The following is a 14,615-nucleotide window of genomic DNA, read 5'->3' on the forward strand; positions in this document are numbered from 1 at the left end:
AGTGTGGTTAAGCCCCAGGATAGAGATGTATCTTATAGATGTTTGATGCAGATTTGTAACCATCAGGGAAGAACAAAAAGCAGCAGTAGCCATGGCCCTTAAAAGACTCAGAAGGCATTTGAAGCTGCTCCTTTTTCAAATGATAGCCAGCAGAAAAATATTCCAGTATGATTGCATTTAAGAAGGGACCAAACCAGATAGGAGGAGGTGAAATTAAACAGCACTTATTTTATATTAGGGGGAAGAAGCTAGGAGGAAAATACAATGAAAGGCACACATGCAGCTGCCTACCTTTCAATGGCTTCTGTCTGACTAGGATTTCCCAGCACATCATTCCAAAACTAGGCACAAATATGGAAAGAAAAACGTCTGTTACTTTGGAATATCTGCTACCCATACCAGTTGGTTCACAAGCTTCATGGAAAAATCCATTTTTCCTCATTGACCAAATAATTATTTCAATTGTTTTCAAAACTTGAGTTTCCACAAGTTTTGGTCTACACCTGAGTTTCCCCAGAATGTAACAGTAAAACTCTTCTGTGGTCAAGAAAGAAAAAGCTAACAGCCCTGAATCCGGAAATGGAAAGCAAAAGAAAAAAGAAAAGAAAAAACACCTATGACTAAAAAGACCAGTAGTTCCAGTTTATCTAAAGTATACATCTGCACGAAAGCTTGGGAAGGGCTCCAGGACGCTGCCTTATCACTCAGCCCTTCCACAAAAACAGAAAGGTTATTCAAACAAGTAGCCAGTATTAGGAAATTGTATCTTGGTATTGCACAGAAAATGTTACTATGATCTTCTAGCTAACCCGGAGAATGCTTAGAAGTAAGTGGTATGTACAATTGATGATGATGATGATGATGATGATGATGATGATGATGATATTGAACCACAAGTTGTCAGGCTCCATCTGATTTCTTTCTTTCTTTTTATTGAGTGCAAGTCTTTGCATGTCTACTCTGAAATGTCCCATTAAACTCAATTCTCATCACTCTCAAGTAAATGCACAGGACTGCAGGACTGAGATGTTTAATGCCCCTTCCTTCCAACTTCAATGGAAAACCTTCAGTCTTACAATAACTTTTAAAAAGAAAAATTATAGGAATGTAAGCACAAGCAAGGTACAGTGGTACCTCTGGTTGCGAACGGGATCCGTTCTAGAGGCCCGTTCACAACATGAAAAGAGCACAACCTGCAGTGGCGCATCTGTGCACACGCGGGTTGCAATTCGCCGCTTCTGTGCATGCATGTGATGTCTTTTTGCGCTTCTGCGTATGTGTGAGCAGCGAAACCCAGAAGCAACACTTTCTGGTACTTCTGGGTAGCCGCGGGACATAACCTGAAAGAACGTAACATGAAGCGGACGTAACATGAGGTATGACTGTATAGGCAAAAGCAGCGTTTTCATTTAAAAGCCAGAACATTATATGGCAGCACTAATTTAGCAAATTAAACCACCTGAATAAATTCAAAAGTCACATTGTGTTGAACAGATGCAAGACTCGGTGCTGAGGAGACCATTTCTCAGACCGAGTGGCACAGCCTTTGGTCCATCAAGGGATGAGATTCTGTTTTTGAAATAAAAACTCACCTGTAAACATCATCTTCTTGTGAGAAGCTACCCCCTTGAAGTATTTCTGGGGAGAGATAAAGCAAATCCCAACAGCTTCTGTTGTTACAGTTCTGTAAGACAGATCTTAGTTGCTGCCTTCTCCAGGTGGCTAGGCCATAGTCTGATATCTGAAAGAAAAAAGTGAAGTTTAAGAAATAGGATATGCTATTAACTGACCCAGCCCTCTCCTATGCAGTGCCCCCCAGATGCTTTGGACTACAACTCCCATCAACCCCAGCCAACACTCCAGTGTTGGCTAAGGCTGATGGGAGTTGTAGTCCAGAACATCTAGAGTGTGCCGGTAAATGTTTAAACAGACCCACCTTAGCTCTGTACTGCAGATCTAGTAGGACATTTGAAGGTTTTAGACTGTGGTGAAGGACGGGAGGCTTCAAACTGTGTAGATAACTTAGGCCCTCTGTGACATCTGCTAGGATTCTTACACAGAGAGGAAAAGGCAGTTCTGGGTAGAGTTCATGCTAAACAAAAAACAGGTTCACAAAGCCATTATGTCAGTGTTCAGCTCTATCACTACTTTACTAGTATCAATATTACCTAATGCACTATTTAAAAATGGGATTGCCAGTGTAGCATCCTTCAGATGTTAAATGGACTGCAACTCCGATCCTCCCTGAGCATAATTTATTCTGGTTTGGGCTGATAGGAGTCCAGCTACATCTGCAAAGTACCAGACTCTCTTTCTCTACCCACACCCCAATTTAAAACATGCATTTCCAACACAATTCAAAGTAAATATCACTGTGGGTCCTGAAGAAATTTTAGCCAGGTATTTTTTGGTGATTATGCTAATGTTGTGTGTGGAAGATGTGTTCCTTTACTGATAATAATTAGTAGAGGATTAGTTTTAGTATGTTTGGTTTTAAATGCTGCATTGCTATGCATTTTGTGGTGTTAAGTCATTTTGAGATTCTTCTGTAGCAAGCAACAAATAATTTTATGCCCCTCCCCCAAAAACACAGTTGGCCATGCAATTCTATACATGTTTGTTTCTGAGACAAGTGGGACTGACCTCCAGGTTGAATGTGTACACAGAATTGCAGCCTAAAATGCCTGCTGGAGAAGAACCTAGAGGTTCCAGCCGAAAACATACCCATTCCATATCCCAGTTGTTCACTCCCCAGCCCACAACCAAGGCAACCTAAACCTTGCTCTCATTGGCGGTTAATTCAGAATGACCAGTACCAAAGTGTTCCTTTACAGAATGAACAATTAAATGATGGAATTTGCCGCCACCTTTCCTTTTTTAACTCCTTCCCTGTTACAATACCCTATCTGCAAAGATAACGGGGTGTCATGTTACTGAAGACAAATGCAGGCAGAAATGAATTATACCCTGTACAAGCAACATAAAGGGGCTCAGTAGAAACTCACAAAGGATACTTTGGAACCGCTAAAGGAGGGCTTGACAAAAAGACTCCACTGCCTCTTACATACCTCATGAATGAGCAAATTGAGAGATCCATTATGCATCCATTCAGTGGCCACCCCAAGGACTCCTTGGAACTGGTAGATCCCGACAGGAGGCATGAGCCTGTTGCACTGTATGCAATGTATGCTGGCTACCTCTTGAAGAAGTGCCTTTAAATCTCTGCAGACATGATAAGGATCAAAAGACAGCAGTTATGCAATAAATATTTCATTGATGAATTCAGTTAGAGAATATTAACTCATTACTGCAAAAGTACCTGTCGAAAGTACCTGTGTGGTGCACAGCAATTAAACTCAGAAGTCTACAGTTAACTATTAATTTCACATTTTTGCCTGAACCAGGGGTGCTGTGGTCACTAGCTCACCTCTGGACTCTTGGCAGCAGGGCTTCTATTAGCCTTAGGGGCTGAGAGGCAGGGGAAGTTTACAGTATGGGATGTACTGAAAGTGCACTGTTAATTTATAGTGCCTGAATATAATCACACAGGTAAAAGATGACTCCATTAGGGGTGCCTTGCTGAAGGACTTTAACAACCCCTGGAGCGAATACTGAAAGTAATCTACAATCAGTATTTGGGACCCACCCCCAACCGGTTTCTAAATCCTTTCCATATTGTAAGTGAAGGGTGGCAGACCTTGGGCCCAAGTGCCAAAGGTGGCTCTCGAAGCTGCTCTACCTGGCTCTTGGAACTCTGCTCAGGCTATACCCCCTCTGTAGGCCACGCCTCTTGCTGGCACTGCTCCGCCCCCTCCTCAAGGGCTTCTGCCCGGTTGGAATGTGCTCTTGGACTCTCACGGATGGAGGATGGAGAGATGAGCGCATGTTTGTGTGCACAGAAATTCTGACTTTGATGCAGCCTACCATACATCTCTGTGTTGCTCCACTCACTTTTGCCTCTGGCTCCCTGCCCCTCTCACTGGCATGTGGCTGTCATGAATTCTGACAGTAACTTTAATTTTTAAGTTTCCCCTTAGCCTAGTGGTAGAGCACATTCTTTGCTTGCAGAAGGTCTCAAGTTGGCATATCCAGGTATGGATTGGAAACTCTAGTCTGAAATCCTTCAGTGATGCTACAGCCTCCTATGTTGTAACCATGTACCAGTAATCCATATCTACTTCCTTTCACTTTCTCAATATTACATATTTGTGTGCATTCCCACCACTGTAGAGTATTCTGCTTCTGTGCAATTCACACTTATTCCCAATGCAGCAGCAGAAGTCACCACCCATTCTAGGAATGAAACAAACAAACAAACAAACAAACAAACAAACAGGAAACCCACCTCTCTGTTGTTTCCTGGCTAGTCAACAACTTCAAGGAGACATCTATATTCTGAGGTGCATGGAAGGCTTTGAGAGCAAAGCCAAATCCCGTCCTAGTTAGACAAATACTCTCCAGATCTTTCTGGGAAAGGATGGGCATCAGGTCTGACATTTTGCGATGTTTAGAAAAGGACTGAAACAGAGAAGTGAAGCATTTTGTTCTGATTGCTTGTTTTTAAAAGATCACTACTGCCAGCATATCACACCGCAATACAAAAAGTCCTGAATTACGCCCAAGAGTGCAAACCGTTGAACTCCAGAGTCAGGAGCATTATCATATGTAGCTTGAGGCTCTTAGTTGAAGCAGCACGATTTTTTTGTTTCTGGTGTTGTAAACTGAAGGGGGCTATGTTGAAGCAGGCTGGCCAAGCCTGCCATAATTTGCTCATGTGATTATTAGATGACCAACTCTGCATTAACTGAAGGACAAGCCAGGGACACCTCATCCTCTGCAGCATACATCTGGGTCCATAATTCTCATGGAACTTGTTGTCATGGAACTAGAGCAGGAGAGTCATCCCTTACAAATTAGGAATGTAGAAACAGGTGCATGAATCAGAGGAGCACCACATGTTATGGGACAGCAAACTCCTACGCAATACCTCTGGGGCTGGATAAGAGATAGCATCAATAAATCAGGTCGTGTGTTCCAAAAATAGAAAGGGACTTAAGCAGCATTAATCCCTAAGTGCATTATATGCAGACATCGCTGAGTGAATTAGGAAAGCCAGGCTGAGATTAAATATTCTTCAAAATAGGGAATTTAGGACTGTAGCTTTCAAGTGCTGTTGGGTGAACTGAAAGTCTCTTTGGAAGCTTTGCAAAGTTCACCTATTCATGAATGGGAATGAGCATCAACGGTCAGTGGCAGATCTTCCTCTGCTACCATTTACATTTGTATCCTATCTTTCCATATGTAATATCTCAAGATGACTCACAGCAATAAAACATGCTATTTACAATAAAATAAAAAGCAATGCAACAGAAGGATATTGAGTATATTTTAGGGTTGCACAAGCAACATTCAGGCACAACAGGTCTATGCACCATTCAAAATCTTTTCCATATTGACAAATCTGCCAAGGAATCCTTGTATATTGCAGAGGATTGCAGAGGATACGCCCTAGGGTGCACCCTGTTTCAAGCAGAGTGCTAGACAGATATATAAGGCAGCTCTGAAAAGCTGCTTCACATGAAGCAAAATGTCCTACAAAGATACATAGAGAAGTGTATGTTTTGTATCCCATGTATACCGTATTTCATGCTATCCATGTGCATCAGCAAGCCTCAAATGAAGACAATTCCCTATGGCATATACAGTGGTGCCTCGCAAGACGAAAAGAATCCATTCCGCGATTCTTTTCTTCTAGCGTTTTTTTCGTCTTGCGAAGCAACCCCATTGGCGGCTAAGCGGATTAGCGCTATTAGCGATTTAGCGCTATTAGCGGCTTAGCGGGCTTAGCGGCTAAGCTGTTAAAAGGCTATTAACAGCTTAGCGGCTTTGAAAAGGGGGGGGAAGCAGGGGGGGGGGAATGGCGAGACTCGCAAGACGTTTTCGTCTTGCGAAGCAAGCCCATAGGGAACTTCGTCTTGCGAAGCGCCTCCGTGATGGAAAACCCTTTCGTCTTGCGGGTTTTTCATCTTGCGAGGCATTCGTCTTGCGGGGCACCACTGTACTTGTAGCACAACAGACATGTGTACACTTTTCACATTGCATTTACCCACACATACAATATCAGTTTTCTACATGGAAATGATAAGGCCTCATTGATTGAACCGCGTGCTTTCTGCAGGAGCGTGGGGGGAGAGATACCACACTGGAACATGGAAAAGCTGTGTTCATTTCTGAGCTCTGCAAGTATAATCCTAGATTACCTGCCTAGATCACATCATTAAATCAAGATGTCTCCATACTCCCAATTTGTACAGCTTGGATGGTCTTCCTTCAGTTTACGAGCTTTTTGGTATAATCTTTGTCATTGTGTTTATTTACATGACCATGGAAACCAGCGCCCCAAACTAGGCTTTTACCTCTGTACAAGCCGTATTACTTCCAGTCACATAGCCTTGCTAGTCTGTTGCAACAAAGAGTCTTGTGGCATTTTAAAGAAGAAGAGATGTATTGCAGCATCAGCTTTCCCGGACTAGAAGAGGGATGGGAAACCCTCCAAATGTTGTTGGACTACACCTCCCATCATCCAAGACCACTGGCCATGGTGGCTGGGGCTGATAGGTGTTGAAGTCCAACAACACCTGGGAGCCACAAGTTCTGCAGCCCATTGTTGTCACAGGCACAGTCAAGTTTGCTATCACAAAAATAGCCACAGAATTCAATCATACTCACACACAACTGGTTGATTGTTACATTTCCAACTTTAACATTTGAGAACCTGACAATGATTTTCCTTCCTGTAAGATTTAGCCAGAGATACCATCCTACAACATGCAAGGATTTCAAGTGAATAAAAGGAAAATAATCCAAGGCTTTATGCTCCAGTGCACACAAAGATCCTGACTGCATAACTATCCCTGAGAGCTTGCAAGGTGAAGTCCTAGTTTGAACCCCCACAACCCTGTTCCCCCTATCTCCCCTGGACCCCTGCCATCTGGTTGAGTGAGCAAGAGTGGAGCAGTTTTTATAACTCTGCCTAATTCCTCATACCTTCTCGGAAATAAGGCTATTTTAAAATGTGACTTGCTTATGAAATATTTCTAGCCATAGTTGGGGTTTTTTTAAAAAAAAAGATGCAGTGAAATTGGCAAAGCCAAAGACTGTTGTCGTTCTTTTAATCTATTTTGCTCTGCTGAAGAAGCACATAGCCTTGGCTTTATCTTTCACTCCTCTTTTATACACACATTCAGTCTGTAGCCAAACGTGCTGCTTCTTCAATTACAACACAGGAAAAACATAACCCTTTCTCAAAAGCCCTGGTGAATGCTCCAGCCACCTCTCTCGTAGAATACTGCAATCTTCACTCTGGCCTCCTCACATCTAACCTGAACTCTGCTATCCAAATCATTAAACTCTCTCATTATCCTGGTCATGCCACACTCTCTTCTTGGCTGTTCCCAGATACAGCACTGGCTCTATGTCCTTAACTTTGAAGTCCACTATGTCTTTGCCTGCCACCACTTTATCTCTTTGTTATTATATCTAAATACACCCCTGTCCATGATTTCTGCACCACTTGCTCCACAATCCAAAGGGCTCCTGACCCCTTCTAACAGCTCCACCCTTTCTTCCTTGCTTGGGACTTCCTCCCAGATCACCTCCATGATGCCACCTTCCTTGCTTTCTGTACTGAAATCCATAAAAGTTCATAAGGCAAGCTGGAAACAGGGACAAAGTCCACAAATGTCTTGATTTGCCCCCAATGTGGAATGTGTGTGGAGCAGAACAAATAGAAACTAAGCAGAACAGAAAGTTAACTAGCAGCTCTGGTGATAGGGCTGAAATAAAAACTGTATCTGAGCTGACCCAAGACCTCAACCCTGACCAAAATATGGTTTAGCAGGCCAAAGTTTGCTTTCACTTTCACATTGTATCTATTCTAAGCAATCACTTGGCATTTCTCTTCAAGAGGAATCGTCAGTGGGAAACAGAACTTGTTCACCTACTAATGTAAAATGCATTGTAAGGATGTTTAGCTTGTTTAAAACCAGCAACTATGCAACTAGCCCCAAGAAGAAAAGTGGAGGATCTGATTCTGCAAACTGCACCCATCCAAGGCATGGCATTATGTCACAAACAATGGGTTTAATTAATTGAGAAATGTAATAAAATCAGCCTGTGACAGCACAATCCTTTTCATGTAAATCCCATTTAGTTCAGTGGGTTGTATCTGCCCAATTCATAAGTGTGGATCAGACTGCAGTCAAAAAGACATGTTGTGCAATCCATTTCAGCATTGCTTTACAGAATAAAGACTTGGTTTCAAATCGGACTAAAAGTGAAAGGGCCGGAAAAGTGACTTCTTAAAGATATAAATATATAAGTAATTCTTATAGGACCCCTTCTCATTAGGCCGGGTTTTATACACGAATTGTTTAACAATCATCTGACCAGCAAGCATTGGAGGACATTTGAGAACTTGTCCCACGTTACAGAATTTTATTTTTGTTTGTCAATTATGCTTCAAAAGTACTTTCAACAGTCATGAAAATTTACAGAGTCATTCTAGTACTAGTTGGTACAACACAACAAAGCCTTCAGCAGATCCCATTGTCACCTCCCGTTGTGGGACGTCCCCTGCTTTAACAACCTCCCACTAAAACAAGGCAAAACACCATTCCATAAAAAACCCACTTTCTCCAGCCATATGGGGTGGGGTGAGAAGAGAACACTTGCAAAGAGAGCATTAAAACTTACCTCTAAGAATGTGAGCAGTGAATACACAGGCTTAATAGCGGTCAACTGCTCTGGAGAAGAGAAGAGAGTATCTCCAACCCAGCACACTTCTGCAACGCACTCTTGTGCTCTGCTGATTATGAGTCAGATGCACAAGCTCCTCCTTTATTGGCTGCTGACAGAGGCCAATTTCCCCCCCAGGCTAAGTTACAATTGTAACTCTTCCGTGCCCACAGATGACTTCATTTTCAACCGTGTCTGCCTTCCTTCTGACATTCTGCGAAACACATTTAGCAAAAATTCATACAACATGCAAGAAGGGAGGATTCTTGTTTCTTTGTCAGTAACAAACCCTCATTAGTTAATTCAGACAATACCTCAATACCTTTAATCATGATCCTCTATAATAATAATTTATTCAGATCTTTTTTTATATAAATGTGGCTTACAATAATGTTAAAGGTAAAGGTAAAGGTACCCCTGCCCGTATGGGCCAGTCTTGCCAGACTCTAGGGTTGTGCGCTCATCTCACTCTATAGGCCGGGAGCCAGCGCTGTCCGCAGACACTTCCGGGTCACGTGGCCAGCGTGACAAAGCTGCATCTGGCGAGCCAGCGCAGCACACGGAAACGCCGTTTACCTTCCCGCTGGTAAGCGGTCCCTATTTATCTACTTGCACCCGGGGGTGCTTTCGAACTGCTAGGTTGGCAGGCGCTGGGACCGAGCAGCGGGAGCGCACTCCGCCGCAGGGATTCGAACCGCCGACCTTTCGATCAGCAAGTCCTAGGCACTGAGGCTTTAACCCACAGCGCCACCTGCGTCCCTTCACAATAATGTTAATAATATGCAATTAAACATTAGCATAATATAAAACAATACAAAGATAAAAGGCAACAGTTTAAAAAGAAAATGGAATTCAGACAATACTATGGTAGGATGTGAGGAAAAAACTCCACACATCAAGTGTATCAAGGCAAACTTGCCCCCCCCCCACCGCTTGAATGTTTTTTAAAAAAAAATTGGTAGAAGTGAAGATTACAAGCAGCAGCATTAAATGTAAACCTGACCCACATGCCACTCAATTGCCAAGGGTATGAGAATAGAGAAAATTACAGAATGGCAGAGAAGAACAGAAAGGACAGGGGAAAGAAAAAGGACACAAACTCTTACTCCACTCCCTTGGCTGTTGCATTTTTTTTTTAATGTTTTCTTTCTATTTCTGGAGGGGAGAGAGACTTTCTGCTGGCCACCAGGCAATGGCTTTTCCACCTGCCTTGACCCACCCTCCAGTCCAGGAAGCCTTTCCCAGACCATGACTTCGAGAACAGCAGAAGCAGCTGGGAAGAGAGGCGTTCAGGGATATTTTAAAAAAAAATATTATAAGTTGTCTGTCCTTGTTTCTCAATTTGACCCTTTTACATGGTTTTTATGTTTTGTGGTAATTTATGCTCTGTGTTTTGCTGTTACTTTTATTGATTATAGATTAGTAATTCTTTATTGTGATTGATAAGTGTAAACTGTTTAATTATTATTTGCTGATGTGTTTACTATTGGATTAAAATGGATTATTGAATATTGTTTTATTTGGTATAAGTTGTTTATTTTTAAGTTATTGTGACTTTTTTATATTGGATCAGATTGTTACTATTAATGTTTGATGTTTTATTATGTTTTTATATGTGTTGGAAGCTGCCTAGAGTGGCTGGGGCAACCCAGCCAGATGGGTGGGGTGTAAATTATTATTATTATTATTATTATTATTATTATTATTATTATTAATTCAAAGGCATTGGACTGAAAAAATGTGACTACAGTGGTACCTTGGTTCTCAAACTTAATCTGTTCCGGGAGACTGTTTGACTCCCGAAACCATTTGAAAACCAGGGTGCAGCTTCCAATTGGCTGCAGCAGCTTCCTGCATTCAAGTGGAAGCCGTGTTGGGTGTTCGGCTTCTGAAAAACGTTCACAAACCAGAACACTTACTTCCAGGTTTGTGGCGTTTGGGAGCCAAGCCGTTTGAGTACCAAGGTACCACTGTACTAGTAACTCTGGATTGCCAATGAAATAAATGAGGTAGCCAAGCCTGGTAACCATTTGGCACCCGGGGGCAGCTGATGGGGTTTCACCCAAATATCTACCGGTAAGCCCTGATCTACCTCCTGCCCAGCCCTAGTATGAAGTCTCACCTGAAGGCTGAAATTGCTGGCTGGCCATTTGCAGGCTAGCTCACAGCAACAGCTTCATCATTTAATTCTACTGAATGTACAGAGTGGGCTGCACAGTTGTATTCATTGTCTATGCACCAGCTTGTCCTGCACTGGCTCCAGAAGCATAAAGAGTGGCTGAGGAAACCCAGACAGATGGGCAGGGTATAAATAATAGAAATTATTGTTATTACTATTGAAGAAAAAATATTCTTGGAGAGCTGCTGCGAAGCAGTGAAGACAAAGCTAAGCCACGTGGATCAATGGTCTCACTCATTTAAAAACAGCTTCCTACATTCCTATGATCTATCCCTCCTCCACCAATCCATTCACTCTCCTGCATTGAATTCGTTGTCAACTACCAGGTGAGTTGTTAAATACAAACCTGCTGTGTGCAAAATGGCTTGATATGCTACATATTACATGACTGAAGAACAGCAACGTAACAAAATATTATACAGTATCTCAAAATGGGATCTGGCCAGGACACCAGAAACCAAACAGCAACACATTGCTGTTGCAGATAAGACTGCAATTCCTTTAAAAAAACCACCCAACTGTCAGGTGTTACATCTTTAATAAAGGATTCAGCCTTTTGGGGGTTCATTGACTCTTGAAAGGTTGAAGAAAATATACTTTTTTAAAAAGTGCCCAGGTTTTGGGGAAAAAATATCAATAGGTATGAGTTTCAGTGAAAGAAAATGTTATGCAAATGCCAGTGTGGGGTATAGATTAATTGAGTTGGTCCCATCAACAACATTCAGAAAGGATAATATTGTGGATGAGCAATGTATTTCTGAGTAAGAAATAAATGAGTCAGAGTATCAGGTGGCAAAACATTGCAAATAAGCAGCATGTAGGCTACCAAATACCACAGCCATTGCACACCACTGTTTAGAAAGCCTGTGGGAATGCTAGGAAGGTGTTCTGGTGAACTCTTTCTGTGTCATTCTGGTTATTCAGGTTGGGCAGCACCTTCATTTGTCTGGATCTGACAGAGACTGAGGACAGACCTATGCTACAATGCCTTGTTGATCTTTGTTATTTGCCTCTGCACAGAGAAGATGAGCATGAAATGATGCACCAAGCAATTAAAGTGACAATGAGCTGTTCAGGCCTGGAAGGGCTGCCACCTTCACCTATTCACAGGTGTGCTTCCCATCGGCAGCTGTGAGCTCATGCATTTAGGTGTACTGCAGCCAACAGCAGCCTCCTCCAACATGGTGCCCACAGCTTCATTGGTCAGGGGCCAATGGGAGTTGTAGTTCAAAGCATCTAGAGGACACCAGACTGGCCAAGTGTATTGTTCAGAAGCCTTGCCTATGGTTTCTTCCATGACATGATAGTTTTTGCATGCATAGTAGTGTGTGATTAATATGGAGTACCACTCATTTACATGCATCACAATCTGCAGTCTGATCTGATACTATGCAGTAGTGAAATATGAACCATGTTCAGCTTCTGCCCATTTGAGCTGCCCCTTGTGAATGCTTTATGCAAAAAAAAAAAAAAAAAGAGCTTCGCACCCATCCAGTCATGTTTAGTTCAAGGTCTGAGCTCTCTGAATGTAAATCAAGAGTGAGAAGTAAAACAGTGATGCCTCTTGGATGACTTGGCATCCCAGAACTGCCTCCATCAGCATCCATTCCACCTGGCTCCATCAGAGGGAGAAGCAAGACAGTGAAGCCCCCTGTGCTGGTTTAGTGGGATAGGCTCCTCCCATCCCAGTGTGGACTTTTTGCAGTGGCCCTTCCACTTAGTCATTATGAAACTCAATGGCAAAGTATAGGCTCTGCATGCAGAAGGTTGCAAGATTAATTCCCATAATTGCTTGCCAGAGGATTTCAATGAAAGACCCCCGAGAGTCCTTGCAATGCTGTGATGCATATATGGCAGACTCACATGAACTTGGATTTGTGTGTTTTCCTCTTCCCTCCCCATCCCTCTCTCCTTTTGCATTGTATCCATTAAGAGCTCACAAACTGCAAAGCTTTTTACAAGTGGTCACAGAAGGGCACTATATAAATTCAAAAAACAAACACTATGCTACTGTAGCCTAATGATGCAGTTATGAATCAGAACATTCCCAGTTCATATTTCACCTCTACTAAAAACTCGCTTAGGCAAGTCACTCTCCCTCAACCTTAGCCCCCCATCTGCAAAACAGGAATAACAACATCAGCCAACCTTACAGTGCTGCTGTACAGACAACAGCATGGTAATACAGACAGCATACTTTGACCACCCTGAAGCACTTTATTAACATTACCAAGCAAAGCCTGTCCATTGCTGCATTTAGTCAAAATATGCAGAATATTTATATTCAAAATCATCTAGATGTGGAAACACATACTTCCCATCTCCTCGGAAGAACACGGGGCTTGTTAATGTCCACACCCCCTCATTAACATCCACAACCCTTTGTTAACGTCCACACCCTCGGAACATCAAGTGCCAGGCCTACCTAGTTCCAGGATGAAGTCTTTGATGATTTAAGAAGCACTGATGATTCATGAGAAGCACTAGGACTCCCAGACCTTTCCCTGGTTTCTATAAATGCAAGAGCTGTGATACTCTCATAAGGGAAAATGAAGACACAGTAGTGGTTCACCAGCTTCTTCGACAGCTCACAATTCTGGAATGAGCCCTTTTCAATTTGTAGGTCACATTCTTTATTGGGGCTGCATGCCAGTGGCGGGCAGTGCTAGAAGAAAAAGTGAGTGGAGCAATGGGCATGACTACATCCCAGACCTGCAAAAGTCAGAGATTACACACACACACACACACACACACACAGAGAGAGAGAGAGAGAGAGAGAGAGAGAGAAGGAGAGAGCAGTGTGCAGCTATATGAGAGTTGTAGCTACACCTGGGGTAGAGCAGGAATGACAAAGGTGGTGGTGCTATGGAGAGTCCCGGGGTCTGCACAGGGAGGCATTAAGGGCTGCATTTGGCTCCTGGGCTTGAGATTCCCCAGCCATACCTTAGTATACATCATCCTATATAGCCTTAATCTACATGATACGAACACCTTCCACAGTTCCAACTTCATGCCATTATTTAGCAACATTAAGATTACATGCCGAAAATGCTAGCATATTAAAAGGAGGTTGTCAGCACTGGCTATCAGTTTTTGTGTTCTTTCTGGGGCCAGTTCAGAGTACTGTAATGTTTTTGACTTGTATCTCTGCCTGTTAGTAATGATCGCCAGAGGCTCTGGGTTTGGAGGTTAAAAGGGTGGAGGAAGAAGGGAAACTTCAAGTTGCTCCAAGGACTTCCTTTTGTTTCTTCTGAATCTTCCAACACTGAGATTCCCTGGCTGATCCCAGCTTCCATCATTATGAGAGACTCTATTTTACCCACACTGCATAATTATACACACCTCTATCATGTCTGGATCTTAAGTCTGATCCTGCTATACTCTGCTTATGTTTTTAAACTGACCCAAAGTGAAGTGGTGGTTCTAGGGTGCTTTCCAGGCAATGCTAAACTGCCCAAGGCAAGTAAGTATCACTTTCAGCTCTTGGCAGAGCAAGCGACAATGATGAAAGGGACTTTCCCAAAACCACTATTAAATTTAACTGTCTAATTTTAGAATATAGAAAAAAAAATTTTTTGAAAACCCAAAGGAAAGAGCAAATGGTATGTAGGGTATATAGCAGATAACATGAATGAGAGAA

General features: G+C 42.6%; 1 protein-coding gene across 5 annotated transcripts in view; it reads right to left on the reverse strand.

The window, feature by feature from the left end:
* Positions 1–14,615, reverse strand: part of LOC114601914 (receptor-interacting serine/threonine-protein kinase 2-like) — a 28,836-nt gene that overhangs the window by 10,655 nt on the left and 3,566 nt on the right. For 3 of the 5 annotated variants that reach the window (XM_077931748.1, XM_077931747.1, XM_028739554.2), the window contains exons 2-6: positions 4,346–4,518; positions 3,069–3,222; positions 1,937–2,092; positions 1,593–1,741; positions 292–341 (exon numbers count right to left, since the gene is read on the reverse strand). In XM_077931748.1, the coding sequence (XP_077787874.1) occupies positions 292–341; positions 1,593–1,741; positions 1,937–2,092; positions 3,069–3,222; positions 4,346–4,497 (661 nt within the window). In that variant the 5' untranslated portion in view covers positions 4,498–4,518. Of the gene's footprint in view, positions 1–291; positions 342–1,592; positions 1,742–1,936; positions 2,093–3,068; positions 3,223–4,345; positions 4,519–8,754; positions 9,011–14,615 lie in introns of all 5 variants that reach the window. The other 2 variants (XM_028739553.2, XM_028739551.2) reach the window with 1 other exon arrangement.

The sequence above is a fragment of the Podarcis muralis genome, chromosome 7 (genome assembly GCF_964188315.1).
Source record: "Podarcis muralis chromosome 7, rPodMur119.hap1.1, whole genome shotgun sequence".
NCBI classification, from domain to species: domain Eukaryota; kingdom Metazoa; phylum Chordata; class Lepidosauria; order Squamata; family Lacertidae; genus Podarcis; species Podarcis muralis.